Source organism: Nycticebus coucang, chromosome 18 (assembly GCF_027406575.1).
Source record: "Nycticebus coucang isolate mNycCou1 chromosome 18, mNycCou1.pri, whole genome shotgun sequence".
Lineage (NCBI taxonomy): Eukaryota > Metazoa > Chordata > Mammalia > Primates > Lorisidae > Nycticebus > Nycticebus coucang.
Window position 1 is genome coordinate 75,719,990 of NC_069797.1, and position 14,413 is coordinate 75,734,402.

General features: G+C 52.8%; 1 protein-coding gene across 2 annotated transcripts in view; it reads left to right on the forward strand.

Annotated features, from left to right (window-relative positions):
- Positions 1-423: 423 nt before the first annotated feature.
- Positions 424-14,413, forward strand: part of SEPTIN9 (septin 9) — a 170,967-nt gene continuing 156,977 nt past the window's right edge. The window contains exon 1 of one of the 2 annotated variants that reach the window (XM_053567612.1): positions 424-527. In XM_053567612.1, coding sequence (XP_053423587.1) covers positions 509-527 — 19 coding nt within the window. In that variant the 5' untranslated portion in view covers positions 424-508. The remainder of the gene's footprint in view (positions 528-14,413) is intronic. The other variant, XM_053567615.1, reaches the window with a different exon arrangement.

A 14,413-nucleotide genomic window follows, 5' to 3' on the forward strand; every position in this document is an offset into this window, starting at 1 on the left:
CACTGCAGTTCACCTGTATGACCGCCAGAGGAGTAGCGGGACAGGTGCCCGAGTCTGTCCGGCGCTGGCCAGCCCTGCGTTGCTCCGCCTGCTGAGGCACTGACCGCCCGGGCTCCGACCCCGCGACTCTGCCCGCCCCGCCCGACCTGGGGCGGCCCCGGGCGCTCGCTGCCCTCCCGCCTTCACCTGCGGGGCCCGCCCCGCCCGGAGCGAACCATTCGCTCCACTGGGGTGTGGCGCGCGGAGGCGCAGCGGCGACCCCCACCCTTGGGCCACCCTGCGCGGAGGCACAGTCCCCGGCCGGCGTCCAAGGCGTCCCCGGGCTCGGCCAGGTGTAGCGCGGGGACGCGGGGGACCCGCGGAAAAGCGCCCCGCGCACCTCGGCGGGGCGGGGCCGCCCTCCTCCCCGCCCCGGCCCTCCCACCCCGCCCGGGATTAGCGACCCGGGAGCCCGCGCCCCGCGGCTCTGTCGCCACACTCTCCCGGGAGCGGCGGCCGCGGTGGCACCATGAAGAAGTCGTACTCAGGTGGGCGCCGCGTGCGGCGTGGGAGGGTCGGCGTCTCGCGAGCGCCCCCCTGCGGCGGGCACACCCGGGACCCGTCTAACTCCTCCGGATGAACTTGGTCTTTCCCTTTGCTCCAAGTCGCCGCTCCCGCGGGACGCCGGTGTTGGGGCGCCGGCACCTGACCCCTCCAACCCCAGCGCGGCAGCTAAGGGTCCCCTGCCGCTGCCCTCAGCCCTTGCCCGCCCAGGTGTCTCAGGGGCTGCTCTGGGGGTCGCGCCGTCCTGGGCAGGGTCGCCTTCCTTGTCCCTTGCTTGCAGGGTCGCTGGAATCCGTCGCGGGTAGGGCGCTTTGGGTCCCTGTGCGTCCGTGTGGGTGGCAGGGCAGGTGGCGCTGGGTGCAGGGGTGTCCTCGGGGTCAGACTTCCAGGAGGGTGATCAGGCCAGCAGCCTTTCCTCAGATTAACTCCTGTTATTCCTCTACCCAGTGGAGTACGAAGGTTTCCAAATGAGGCCACCAAGTAGAGCCCCAGCTTGGACACTCGGGGTCAGCTTTTGCATCTCAGGGTGCCCTCAGCGTGCTGGTATCCCAGCTCGACTCCACCAGGTCCTACCTTAGGCAGGTGGAGGGGCCGCCTGGGCGCTCAGCACCCTCCCTGACCTGTGCATGGGCTAACCAGAACCCCAACTCTACTGAGGCCATGGGGCCAGGTTAAGGGTAACCTGGGTCTCCTTCCTGACTTCCCGCCTTCCCTCCCATCCTTTCCTCTCCCTTCCCTTCCCCTCTGCTTCTCTTCCCTTTCCTTCTTATCCTTTCCAGTTTTCCCCAAAGGTGTCAGACAAGATCCTTTTGCCACCAGCCCTCAAGTGACAACACACACCATCTCCTCCTCTGCTCACCCTGCACAACTGACATAAACTTTTCATTCAAGGACTGTTGAATTAATCTTTATTAATAAGAGGACAGAATCGTGGGACTGAATTGAGCTGAAGAGGTCATTTGGGCCATCCTCCTGCCTTTGGGCACATTTACAGTTTCTTCTTATTTCCCGTATTCAGGAACCAAAACGAGTAATGGACACCTTGTCTCCAAGAGGATTATTAGAACTTCCCCTAAAATATCCTTCTGGGTCAGGAGCCTAGAATTTCCATTTTCAGCCTCTTGTTGCAAACATAGCCTCTTGTGCAAACTCCCTGAGCACAGCTCTGCCTCAGGAACGTGGTGGGTTGATGTGACAGTGGGGGACCAGGAGGCTTCCAGGAGGCATAGATTTGGTTTTGGCACTTGGGGCTCCCTTCCTCCCCAGCGTGCTCCAAATATTTGAGATGGTTGTGGGTGTCGCTGCCTTGGGGAACCTCTAGCCTGCCCAGGAATGGACATTTGCCCTTTCCCTTGGCTCCTTACACCTCATCTCCAGCTGGTGGGTCAGAACAGTAGGGGTGATCGGGTCCTGTCCCCTCATGGGTCCTTGGCTTTTTCTGTTGAGACCCTCCTGCACAGGTGCCAGAGGGCCCTGCAGACTTGAAGTCCCCATGCCCAGGGCTTGTCTGGAGGTGGGGAGATGGTCATGTTTGCCCCTTACTCCTCTTTCCCACGCCTACCCGACTCCCCACTGGGGACAAAACTTTTTGCAGTCGGTGGAAGTAGAGTTTGTGGGGTAAGTAGGAACCCGCTCTTGTAAAAGCAGCCTCCATGGCTCCTCGTGTTTACCCAAAGGGTGGGGCCTCTCTGAGGATGGGGAGAAAGCAGGATTTGGACCATTTCCAGTTTGTTTCCCTCCTGGCAGTGGTCCCAGGTGGGCTGGGCCACTCTGTTGCAGTTATATGGAGTCGGGTGGGAGGCCCCAGTCAGGGTGGCCTCTCGTCCCCACACTGAGTGTCCTTGAGTCCTCCTGGTGCCAGCGTTGTTCTGGGTAGGGGCACTTGCAGAAGTCAGTCTGACTCCTAAGCAGCCATCAACACCATGAAATTAAGGAAAGCAGCAAAGGATGCTGAGAATCCCCCTAGTGTCTGAAAATCCAAGGACGACCAGGAAGATTTTTATTTTTTCACCTAGAATGGGTGGAATTGTTGCGTCTGGACCTATTTACGGGCTTGACAGTAAATGGAATGATTATAATGCTGTTCTCAGTAGAGCTGGTTTCAGCACTCATGAGCCTCTGAAAAGGAGAAAGACTTCAGAAGTCTGTTTTGGGGCAATCTCGAGTACCTCGGGTCTGTGTACATTCATGGAACACTCTGTGTGTTGGGCACACACAGCCAGGGGCGAGAGGGTACAAAAATGATGACAAGGTGTGGTTCTTGCTTGCAGAGAACTTGCATTCTGGTGGGGAGGTGGGATGAAGGTGAGACACCAGATCATTAACACCCCTCCCTCTGGGGCAGCGCAGCCTCCCAGGGGCAGGAGGATTTAGGAGGAGGTGAGATTGAGCTAGGGTGTGAGGAACAGCGGCCTGGAGCAGTGGACAACAGAAAGGGTCTTAGCCAGGTGCCATGGAGCACATCTGTAGCACCAGCTACTGGAGAGCCTGAGGCAGGAGGATCGCTTGAATCCAAAAGTTTGAGGCTATAGTGCCCCACGATGGCATCTTAAATAGTTTCTGCACTCGAGACCCCCATCTGTTTAAGAAAGGCAGGGGTACTCACCTAATGGGTGCAATGTAAGGGTATACAGCACACCTCCTGGGTGAAGGGCTCAACTACAACTTGGACTTTACCTAACAAACACAATGTAACCTAATCGTTTGTACCCTCATATTAATCTAAAATAAAACAGAAAAAAATGTAAAAAAGGCAGAGTGGGAGTATCTTTCTAGCTAGAGAGTGAAGCAAAGGCCCAGATGCTGCAGGGTTGGGGCAGAATCAGGAGGGTGGGCTCTAGCTGACAGCTCCGATGCTGCCCGGCCTTTCGTGGATGGACCCCCGGCCCTCGTGTGGGGCAGAGGCAGTGGTAATCCACAGGCAGTGTGGCCCAGTGGCTTTGCTCCTGGGCTCAGAGGCTCCAGGTCCTGGGATTCAGTTCCAAGCTGTCACCTCTTACGATGGGACAAAGCACTTTATCTCACATGTGTCATTGGCCTCGTTTGTTAAACAGTGATGACAGTAAGTTGCAGTGAAGATTAAGTGAGTTCGTGCATAATAAGACTTAGAAAGGTCTGCTCTGAAACTTGTTAGCTGTAGTTGTGCCCATTAGCGTCACTGACAGCAGGGAGGGGAGTGAATGTCACTGTCCTCTCTAGCCTGCCCTGAGCTCTTGCCCACCTTCCTTACCGCTGTTGGTTGAAGGCCTCCACCCCGGCCCCACACACCGTGTGGAGTCTGTGATCTGAGCCCTCTGCTTCTCTGGGGTTCTGAGTTTGGGGTTTCTCGTTGCACACTGGGTCACATGGAACTTGCCTCTCAGTGTCTCAGGCTCCCCTGGGAATCCTCAGTGATGGTGGCAGGAGATTTAGAGCAGAGATTTCATTTTTGAGTGCACTTGGGATTATTCTGGAGGTTCCTTGTGGCCTTTGGGAGATTCCAGAGGGTACCAGCCAAGGTTAAAGAGCTCTGGCTGTGGTGACTTCCCCGAAGGTGTGGGTAGGGAGGGAGGCTGCACCCAGAGGAATCACTCCCAGTGTGGGACGTGATTAAGCGCTTTGGCTCAGCCTCAGGGGATGCCGGTTTCACCCCCACCCAGCCCTCCGGGAGCTGTTTACGGGAAGGGCGAGGAATTGCACCCCCAGAGAATACTTCCCCATCAGCTAACCCCGGGTGATGGAAGTGTGGGAAGGGCATGAACACAGAGCTTCTTCCTCTTCCCTACCCGGCCCCTCACCCTGTCTCTGTGCTTATTTACCACCTCTTGTCTCCTCATGTCCAGGCTTGTTTGCTCTGGCACATTCAGGGGACCTTGGCTGGAGAGAGAGAGCCACCTCGTGCAGTTAGTCTGTGGCTCTGTCCAACCCGGGCCCCCCTCCTGCAGCCCCCCCGTCATGAGTGAGCTGGCTGAGCCTGAATCCTGGGCCACTCCTCTCTGCAGCCTGTTGTGGGCGTTAGGGAGGCATGCTGGGGCCGCCTGCCCTGCCCCTCACCCCAGACTGACGGCCCAGAGGGGCTCTTAGAGCTCAGGGCAGTGCACCCGGCCATCACCTTGAATTTGAGACAGTGCACTAGCTCACCTTCCTGGAACTGCAGCTCCCATGCACCCAGCGCAAGCCTGGTCGGGTGGAGAGGGTGGGGCGCAGAATTGCCATTCAGGAGCAGCTGTCTCAAGTCTATGTCCAGGGGGATGTGGGGGCCGACAACCCTGTGCTGGAAGGTCCCAGGCAGGTGTCTACAGAGCATCTGTCACCGGAGGACCTATGGCAAGGTTTGATTCCCCACTCGCCTTCTCAGGCTGCCCTCCTCTGAGACCCTTCTGCCCATCTCAGGTGGCCCTGACGGCCCCACATGGATGGGACCTGCAGGCTCTCTGGTTTCCGCACTGCTGTTTGCCCATGGGCAGTGTTGCTTGGGCCTTGCAGTTTGCTTAAGATGTGTGCGATAAGGAAGGTTCAGCGCACACAAGTGTGGGGGCCAGCCCGGGGCCAGAGTGTGGCACTTCCTGGGCAGATCTGGCTGGCTTTGATGCTGTGAGGGGCTCCAGAGAAAGGGTGTGAGCCTTCACAGTGGGGAGGGTGGTGACATGCCGGGTTCCTGTACCTCTGCTGTTGGAGCTATTACCTCGGAAACGTTTTGGCTCTAGGCTATCACCAGGGATTTGTGGGGGCTCAGTGGGTGCCAGAGTCCGGTGAAGCCCCCTGGATTGTGCACAGTGCACAAGGCTGCAGCCACCTGGTGCCAAGTGGCTGTCTCTGGCAAAGACCTCAGCCAGATGGTCCTGGTGGCAGTTGCCAGGTCATGTGCTTTGGAGTTGCTGAACAGAGGGATCTGTGCGGGTGGATGCAGGGCCCTGGCCAGGGCACCGCCGTGGTGTCAGGCATGGGGGTCACATGGCACCCAGGCCTGCAGGGCACTGAGCTTCCCTGAGAGCAGGGAAGTGCCCCATGGCTGCTGGGCTGGTCACCCCTGAACATCCTCTGGTGGGATAGCTGTTCTGGGAGGCCAGGCATCGGCTGGCTCTGCCAGAGCTGCCCTGCTGAGCCATGAGGCGCCCGTCTCCCAGAGCTGCCTGTCCTGTTTTAACTCTCCATGTGCATTCGGTCATTCATTCCAGAAATGTCTGTCCGGTGCTGCTAAGTGCCAGGCTGTGTTTACGCCTTTTGGCTGCACCCAGGGCACCAGCTGTGGGGGGTGGCCTGGCCTTGGGTCTCCAGGGTGGAGTGTGACACTCTGCTTCCAGCCCAGTTTCCCTCGGCCTTATTTCCCGGCCCTACCCTGGGGCCAGGTCCATTTGCAGCCCCTTTGAAGGGGGACATTGAGCTGAGCTGGCGGAGGAGGTGGCGTCCCCAGAGTGTTGACCACCAGTGGCCTCTTGGCAGCTCTGCAACAGCTTAGCTTTGTTCCAGCCTGATCTGACCTGGTTCTCCGAAGCATGACTGTCGGCAGCCTAGAAACCTCCAGGACAGGAAACAGGAGCAGTGCAGGGAGTGTAAGATGATCCCAGCTTCGGGTCACAGCGTGGCCCCTGGGCCCAGGCTGCCAGCCCTCTCTGGCAGGAGCCCAAGTCACCGGTCACCCTTTGAGTAGTGTTGGCTCGAGGCCCCCAGCGGCCCTTTGTGTCTGGGCGAGAAGAGCCTTGAATGGCCAGTAAGGCCCAAGTGTATGGGCCCCAACTTCCAGGGGCCCCCAGGAGTCACTGGGTTAAGGGGTGCGAAGGGCCAGGAAGTCCTCTCTGGGACTTTGGACTGCTCGCTGCTTCTCTCCCCACACTATCTGAGGTTACAAAACAGTGGCCCAGGTAGGTGTGCTGTCCTTTTCTGATGACGGAAGTGGCTTCCGTCTCTGGCAAGGTGAATGTATTGCCCCCTTTCTGGCTCCTCCCAGGCCACTTAAGTGACCTGCAGGGAAATCTGGGCTATGGCCATGATGCTCTGGTCTTCCAAGTGCTGCACCTGGGAGTCAGGGGCAGACTGCAGCAGCTGAGGAAGTCCCTCGTCCTCGGCAGGCCGGGCGTGTTGGGGCAGTGGCGGAACAGGAGCAGCAGTGACTGTGCCCTGGTTTGAGATGGCCCCGGTGGGTGCGATACCGGAAAGGGCTGGGTGGGACGAGTGCGCAGGCTGCCTCTGGGCCCTGGGCTGGAGATCAATCTGATCCCACATCCTGGGCATCCGTTCATGGCCTTCCCATAACTATGGCTCCTGTTCCCATCCAGAATCAGATCCCAGCGGGGGAATAATGCCCGCGTAACCCAAGCCACTTGGAAGTGGGTTAAATCCAACCCGTTATCTGTTAAGGGCTTTGCTAACTCAATCCAGAGAGATTTGGAGGGTCATTGGCAAAACACACTAATAAATACCTGACTTTGGCTCTGTAGCCACAAGAGTCAAACATGGATTGTGGGATGGTAGGTTGGTGCTCAGAGGTGACCCAGTGGTGTAGACAGATACTTGGCAGGGGAACTGCAGCCAAGGGCAAACAGTGGCTGCATCGCAGGGTGGTGGGGGAGGTGGTGGATTTCTTACCAATGTTGGCATCACGCTGCCTCCCAGCTTTAGGGGCCCAAGGTGTGGCAAACTTCTGCTACGGGCACATGAGTCATTCTGGATGGCAGAGCCTTCCTGGTAGCTGGAAGTTAACACTTTAACTGCTGGGCCTTTGCATTACACTTTTTTTTTCTTTTTAAGGAAAACTTTGTAAAATACACTATGTATCTGTTCTTTCTCTTTTGCTGTTTTTATTGTTGCTGTTGTCAATTTTGTGTATTACTTATTACCAAAAAAGGCGAATGAGAAATTAAAAGGAAAAATTCAGCAATCCCACCTGTTGTAGCATCTCTTTTTGTGGTCCCTTAAGTGCTTGTCTACACAGGTATAAGGTATATTATTTGATTTAATTATGAATGTTCAGTTCTGTTCTTTTCACTTGAAATCCAAATCCAGGCATGTATTTCGTAATTACCGCTACAGTGGCTTTCTATATGGGTGCTCCGTAATTTAAAGAACCATCCTCTCACCAGCTTTCATAAACCATCTGCCGAGATGGACCTCACTCCTGGGTGAAGATGTGGCCTGTGACTCTGCAGGGTGCTGTCCAGAGTAAAGATGTGATGTTAGCTGAGGGCTGTGGGCTGGTCGGACACTGGCGTCAACCCCAGAACTCGCTTTTATAAAATCACTGCTTCTGTCCACTTGGTTTCTGGTGGTCTTTCTCTGTCTTTGGTAACCAGCTAGACTGATGACTTCTCTTTCACACAAATTTCTCCAGGCATTTAATTTAAGAGAATATTCCCAAGATGAGTTTCTTTTCTGGCATTCCTGGGATTGCCCCCAAATACCAGACAAGCGTTCTTACCTCGCTGTCTTACAAAGAGGCTTCATGAACAGAATTGCCATTTGTCCTGTTTACCAGTCTGAGGTATCACTGACAAGTCCCAGGGCTTACTGATTTGTTAGGTCATCTCCTTGCCATAGTTTTTGGGTCCTTTTTGTGACTGGTATGTAATGCCAGGGGCCCCAGGCAGCCTCCCCTTTCCCCATCACTTCCTTGGCCCTGTGACTTGCGTCTGGACCCCAGGAGTCATCGCTTTGCTTCCTGGGCCAGCCTGAATCATGCCTCAGTAGTCAGTCATGATCGGTCACCCTGCTGGCTTGTTACTTGTGCAGAAATTTCTTCTGGAACCCTCAGAAAATTGTGTGACTGACTACCCTCTGTTTGTTCCTCTCACCTCAGTCATCCTCCTGTCATTCCAGGCAGTCTGCACAGGGCCCTTCCGCCCATTAGCCCCACGGCCCTATCTCTCTATGCTACATCCCTGAGTTATAATTTGATGGCCTGAGAAAGGTCGAGTGAGATGTGTCACCTCTCTGGTGACTTGGTGTCCACTGGGCAGAAAGGATGGATACTGGTACAGACTTTCCATGCTCTCTGTTCCTCCTCCTCTTGTCTGCAGCACCCTCTGACTGCTAATCGCCGTCCACGTCCCCTGCACTCTCCCTTTGGTTTCCTGGCCCCACCTGCTAACCTGCTTGTCTTTCTCATGTATGCAGTTTGTCCACACCTGTGTGACAGGGTCTAACCAGGAAACAGAAGCCACTTGAAGATGTAGAAGGACTTAAATGCAGGGAATTTGTTGTACAGATGATAGAACAGGGGAGGTCAGGTAGGGAACAGACAGGCAGCCAGAGCCAGCACATGTGGGGCTTATACAACCTTTAAAGGTATGGACGTGACTACTAACTTACAATGAGAAAAAAATAATAACAAATTATAAACTTTAAACAGCTGTTAAGGGCTGGGTGTGGTGGCTCATGACTATAATCATAGCACTCTGGGGGGGCCAAGACAGGTGGATTGCTGGAGGTCAGGAGTTCGAGACCAGCCTGAGCAAGAGCAAGACCCCATTTCTAAAAAACTAGCTGGGTGTTGTGGCAAGTGCCTGTAGTCTCAGCTACTCAGGAGGCTGAGGCAAGAGGATCATTTGAGCCCAGGAGTTAGAGGTTGTTGTGTGCTATGACTCCATGGCACTCTACCAAGGGCCACATAGTGAGACTCTGTCTTAAAAAACAAAACAGTTGTTGAATGTCATAACCATCACAAAATCCATGAAAGTATCAATGGACTACCATCATATCTCCAATGTAATATTTTTCCTTTTTCTTTTGGGGGGCATTACTTCTTTCTATGATGACTTTGTAATATCATTTTTCTATTGAGAGAATAATAGAAAGAATGAATCTTTCTGGCTGATCAAAATTTACTTTTTATTTTTGATAATTGAGATGCATTAAAAAAGTGAAAGTTAACACCAAGTTGGTGCTGCTGCTATAAATTTTTGTCCTACAAACACTAGAATTCTAATAAATCCTATTTTCTGTGATTCTCACCAAGAAAGAAAGAGAAGGGTCTAGGGCATTTACAGTTGCATGTGAGGCAACATCAGAGATCTCTCTTTCCCCCTTGCTTGAGTACAGAGGAGAAGCCACGTGAAGACACAGCAATGAGGTGGAGCCGTCTACAAGCTGAGGGAGGCCTGGCCAGAAGCCAACTCTGATGGCACATTGGTCTTGGACTTTGGCCTCTGAACTAGGAGAAAATAAATTTCTGTTGTTTAAGCCACTCAGTCCATAGTATTGTGTCATGGCAGCCTGAGCTAAGATACCATTTGTGTTAGGCTTCTCCAGAGAGACAAACCAGTAGCATATAGATAGATGGATGGATGGAAGGATGAATGGATAGATGGATGTAAAAATGTGTAGAAGAATGAAAGGCTGGATAAATGGATGGATGGATAGATCAATCCACCAACAGATAGACAGATGGATAGATATGTGGATAGGTAGATGGCTAGATGATGAATGGATGGATGGATGGATGGATGAATAGGTAGATGGTTAGATGATGAATGGATGGATGGATGGATGGGTGGATGGATGAATAGGTAGATGGCTAGATGAATGGGTGGATGGATGGATGGATGGATGAATAGGTAGATGGCTAGATGATGAATGGATGGACGTATGGATGGATGGATGAATAGGTAGATGGCTAGATGATGAATGGATGGACGGATGGATGGATGGATAGATGGATGGATGAATAGGTAGATAGCTAGATGAATGGGTGGATGGATGGATGGATGGATGAATAGGTAGATGGCTAGATGATGAATGGATGGACGGATGGATGGATGGATGGGTGGATGGATGAATAGGTAGATGGCTAGATGATGAATGGATGGAGGGATGGATAGATGGATGGATGGATGGATGGATGAATAGGTAGATGGCTAGATGATGAATGGATGGACAGATGCATGGAGGGATGAATACCATTTGTGTTAGTCAGGCTTCTCCAGAGAGACAAGCCAGTAGCATATAGATAGATGGATGGATGGAAGGATGGATGGCTAGATGGCTAGATGATGAATGGATGGACGGATGGATGGATGGATGGGTGGATGGATGAATTAGGTAGATGGCTAGATGATGAATGGATGGATGGATGGATGGATGGATAGGTGGATGGATGAATAGGTAGATGGCTAGATGATGAATGGATGGATGGATGGATGGATGGATAGATGGATGGATGAATAGGTAGATGGCTAGATGATGAATGGATGCACGGATGGATGGATGGATGGGTAGATGGATGAATAGGTAGATGGCTAGATGATGAATGGATGGAGGGATGGATAGATGGATAGGTGGATGGATGAATAGGTAGATGGCTAGATGATGAATGGATGGATGGATGGATGGATGGATAGATGGATGGATGAATAGGTAGATGGCTAGATGATGAATGGATGGACGGATGGATGGGTGGATGGACGGATGAATAGGTAGATGGCTAGATGATGAATGGATGGACAGATGCATGGAGGGATGAATACCATTTGTGTTAGTCAGGCTTCTCCAGAGAGACAAGCCAATAGCGTATAGATAGATGGATGGATGGAAGGATGGATGGCTAGATGGCTAGATGATGAATGGATGGACAGATGGATGGATGGATGGGTGGATGGATGAATAGGTAGATGGCTAGATGATGAATGGATGGACGGATGGATGGATGGATGGGTGGATGGATGAATAGGTAGATGGCTAAATGATGAATGGATGGATGGAGGGATGAACAGGTAGATGGCTAGATGATGAATGGATGGATGGATAGTTGGATGGATGGAGGGATGAATAGGTAGATGGCTAGATGATGTATGGATAGATAGATGGATAGATAGGTGGATAGGTACATGGGTAGATAGATGTTTGGCTAGATAGCTGGGTAGATGGATAGATGGATGGATAGATAGATGGATAGGTAGACAGATGGATGGATAGATAGGTGGGTAGGCAGATGGATGGATGGATAAGATTTTGGGATTTGGCTCATGCAACTGTGGAGGCTGAGAGGTCCCATGATAGGCCATCTGCCAGTTGGAGACTCAGTTGGCAGTGAGGCTCAACCTGGGTCCTGGGAACTGGGGAGGCTGGTGGTGTAACTCTCACTTAGCAGCCAAAGGACTGAGAAGCTGGGGACTGTTGGTATAAGGCCAGGAGGAGGAAGAGTGTATTCAAGCTCCAGGAGGTGGTGATGGGAGGAGGTGGAGGAGAGTGAGAATTTGCCTTTTTGTTGATGCCCACCCACACTGAGGGTGGATCTTCTTCACCTGACCCACTGATCTGTCAGTCTCCTCTGGAAACACCCTTGCAGACACCCAGAAATAATGCTTTACCAGCCATCTAGGAATGCATCAGTTCAGTCCAGCTGACACATAAGATTAGCCTGTCACGGCATCTGAGCAGCATCATGGGTGCACAGAGCACCTGCTGTGTGCCGGGTGCCATGATGAGCACCAGACACAGCAGTGAGCAGACAGGGCTCTTCTCTCTTGGCACTTATGTTCAGTAGAAGGAAACAGAAAATCAATCCATCCATCAATTAATAAAGGAAAATATCAACTAGGACTAAGTGCTATGTAAGGAATTATATATGGTATATGGTGATTCCATAGAAAGTGACCGCCATGTTGAGTGGGCAGGAGTCTCAGAAGGTCCCGGGTGAACTGGGATTGGGAAGACAGGAAGGAGGTGGCGTGCAAGTAGCCTGGGTGGGAGCAAGCTTGGTGCACCCCAGAAATGGCAAGAAGGCCACAGGGCTGCAGTGGAACAGGGGAGGAGGAGGAGGGAGGCACAGGTCAGAGAGGAGGGGGGCCACGTCCAGGATCCTTCCTCTGAAACTCAGTTACTTCATCTGCAAAAGGGGGAGGAGGCAGCATCTGGAAGTCATGAGGCCAGCACAGTGTGTGACTTATCCTGGGCCTTCAGCAGATGGCCGCCGCTGCTGCATGACTGCTTTCTAACCAGGAATGAGATGCAGCCTATGCACTTATGGCAGCGTGAAGGTGTCAGCAGCTTCCCCAGGAAACCCATTTCCTTTCTCTAGGTTCACAGGGCCTGGCAGAGGTCAATGACTACAGACCTCCAGCTGCCCAGTGGGCTGGAGCATTTATCCGTGGTCCAGGGCTCTCCCATCCAGCAGAAATGTCTACTTGGGGAAGTGAGTCAGCAGCAAAAAGGAGTTGGGGGTGCCCTGGATGACCCTAACCCTAACCCTGGGGAGCTACCACCACAGCTGCTGCAGGGAGCTCAGAGCCACTTGGCCAGAGTGGTAGGGAAATGTGGCAGTTTCCTCTTGGTTCTCTCACTGCCCCCACACTCAGGCTGCCTTTCCTATAGAACAGAGATTCTCACCCAGGAGTGTGGATGGGGGTCCAGGGGCCTGGACGTCCCCAGGGAGGTGCTAGTCTTGGGCACATGGAGATAGATCACTTCCTCTGACCATGTCTCATGGTGGCTCACCCCTACCCTTTCTGCTTCTCATTACTTCCCTGATCTGTTTGGGTGCTTTGGGGGCCATATAGAATCTAACCGACAGACTGGCCTGAAAGGCTGCAGCTCCTCTCCGAGATCCACCCAGCTCCTGGCCTTGCCGTGAGGCTTCTTGGAGGAAGCATTGTCCATAGCAGGTCCCAGCTGTTGGCGCCTCTGACATTTTGTGGCTCTTCTTGGCCAGTCATGGATGAGTCTGGAGGGCTGGGCTGACCTGTCCAAGGACTTGAGACCTTGGGCCTTTTATCTCCCTTCTTGGTCACTCGAACAGATGGCGGGTCTCTGGAGACCTGAGGCTGCTAAAGTGCTGGGTCTGGTCAGCAGAGAGTTAAAGTCATCTCTCTGCTCTTCTGCCAATCCACAACCCCACTGCCTCTTTGGACAATGAATTAAATTTGAATTTCAGATTAACAAGCATTAATTTTTAGTATAGGTATAGCCCACAAAAATTTGGGATACACGTATGCTTAAATAATTTTTTTTTTGAGACGGAGTGTCACTTTTATTTATTTATTTTTTTGAGACAAAGCATCAAGCTGTTGCTTTGGGTAGAGTGCCATGGCATCACAGCTCACAGAAACCTCCAACTCCTGGGCTCAAACAATTCTCCTGCCTCTGCCTCCCAAGTAGCTGGGACTACAGACGCCTGCCACGATGCCTGGCTATTTTTGTTGCATTTGTCATTGTTGTTTAGCTGGCCCAGGTTTGAACCCACCAGCCTCAGTGTATGTAGCTGGCACTGTAACCACTGTGATATGGCCACTGAGCCAATTTTTTTTTTATATTTGTTCAAATTATTTATCTGAAATTTAGGATTAATGGAGCCAGAGTCCAAACACCCAAAAGTGAGTGAATCTTCAGAGTAGGGCTCTGTGGCTTCCTTGTTAGCACCATCGTCCTGTGATGGGCATGGCCCATCAACCTTAACCCTAACCCTAACCCTACCCCAGAGCTAACCTAACCCTACCCCTTCCCCTCCCCAGATAGGGCTGAGGGTGCCACACCAGGACCAGTGTGGCACCTCCTTTTCCTTGGCATTTTGTAGTTGGGTGGTCTGTTTGCCTCCCACAGGAGCTATGAGCTGGTGCTTCCCAGCTAGGAGCTAGAGAAGAGACTAGAACTTCTGGCTTCTAGGCCAGGGGCTCTGCTGAGAACCCCTCTGGCAGGGTTTAATCTTCAGTAGAAGCATGTTTCTTGTGGATGAATCAGCTGACACTTGGCCTGGAGGGGAAGAAGGGTTATCCTGTGTCTTGGAGGGTCTGGTCCCCATCTCCCCAGTGCCCCTATTCAGGGTCCCTCCATGCGGCAAAGGACAAGCCGAAGAGGGAGGTGGCCATTGTCTCTTTATCTGGGTTCCTCTAAGGTAAGCCTGGAATTCGACTCTTCACTGAAACCGCTGACTTTAACCCAGCCTTTCTCAGCATCTGTGAGCCGA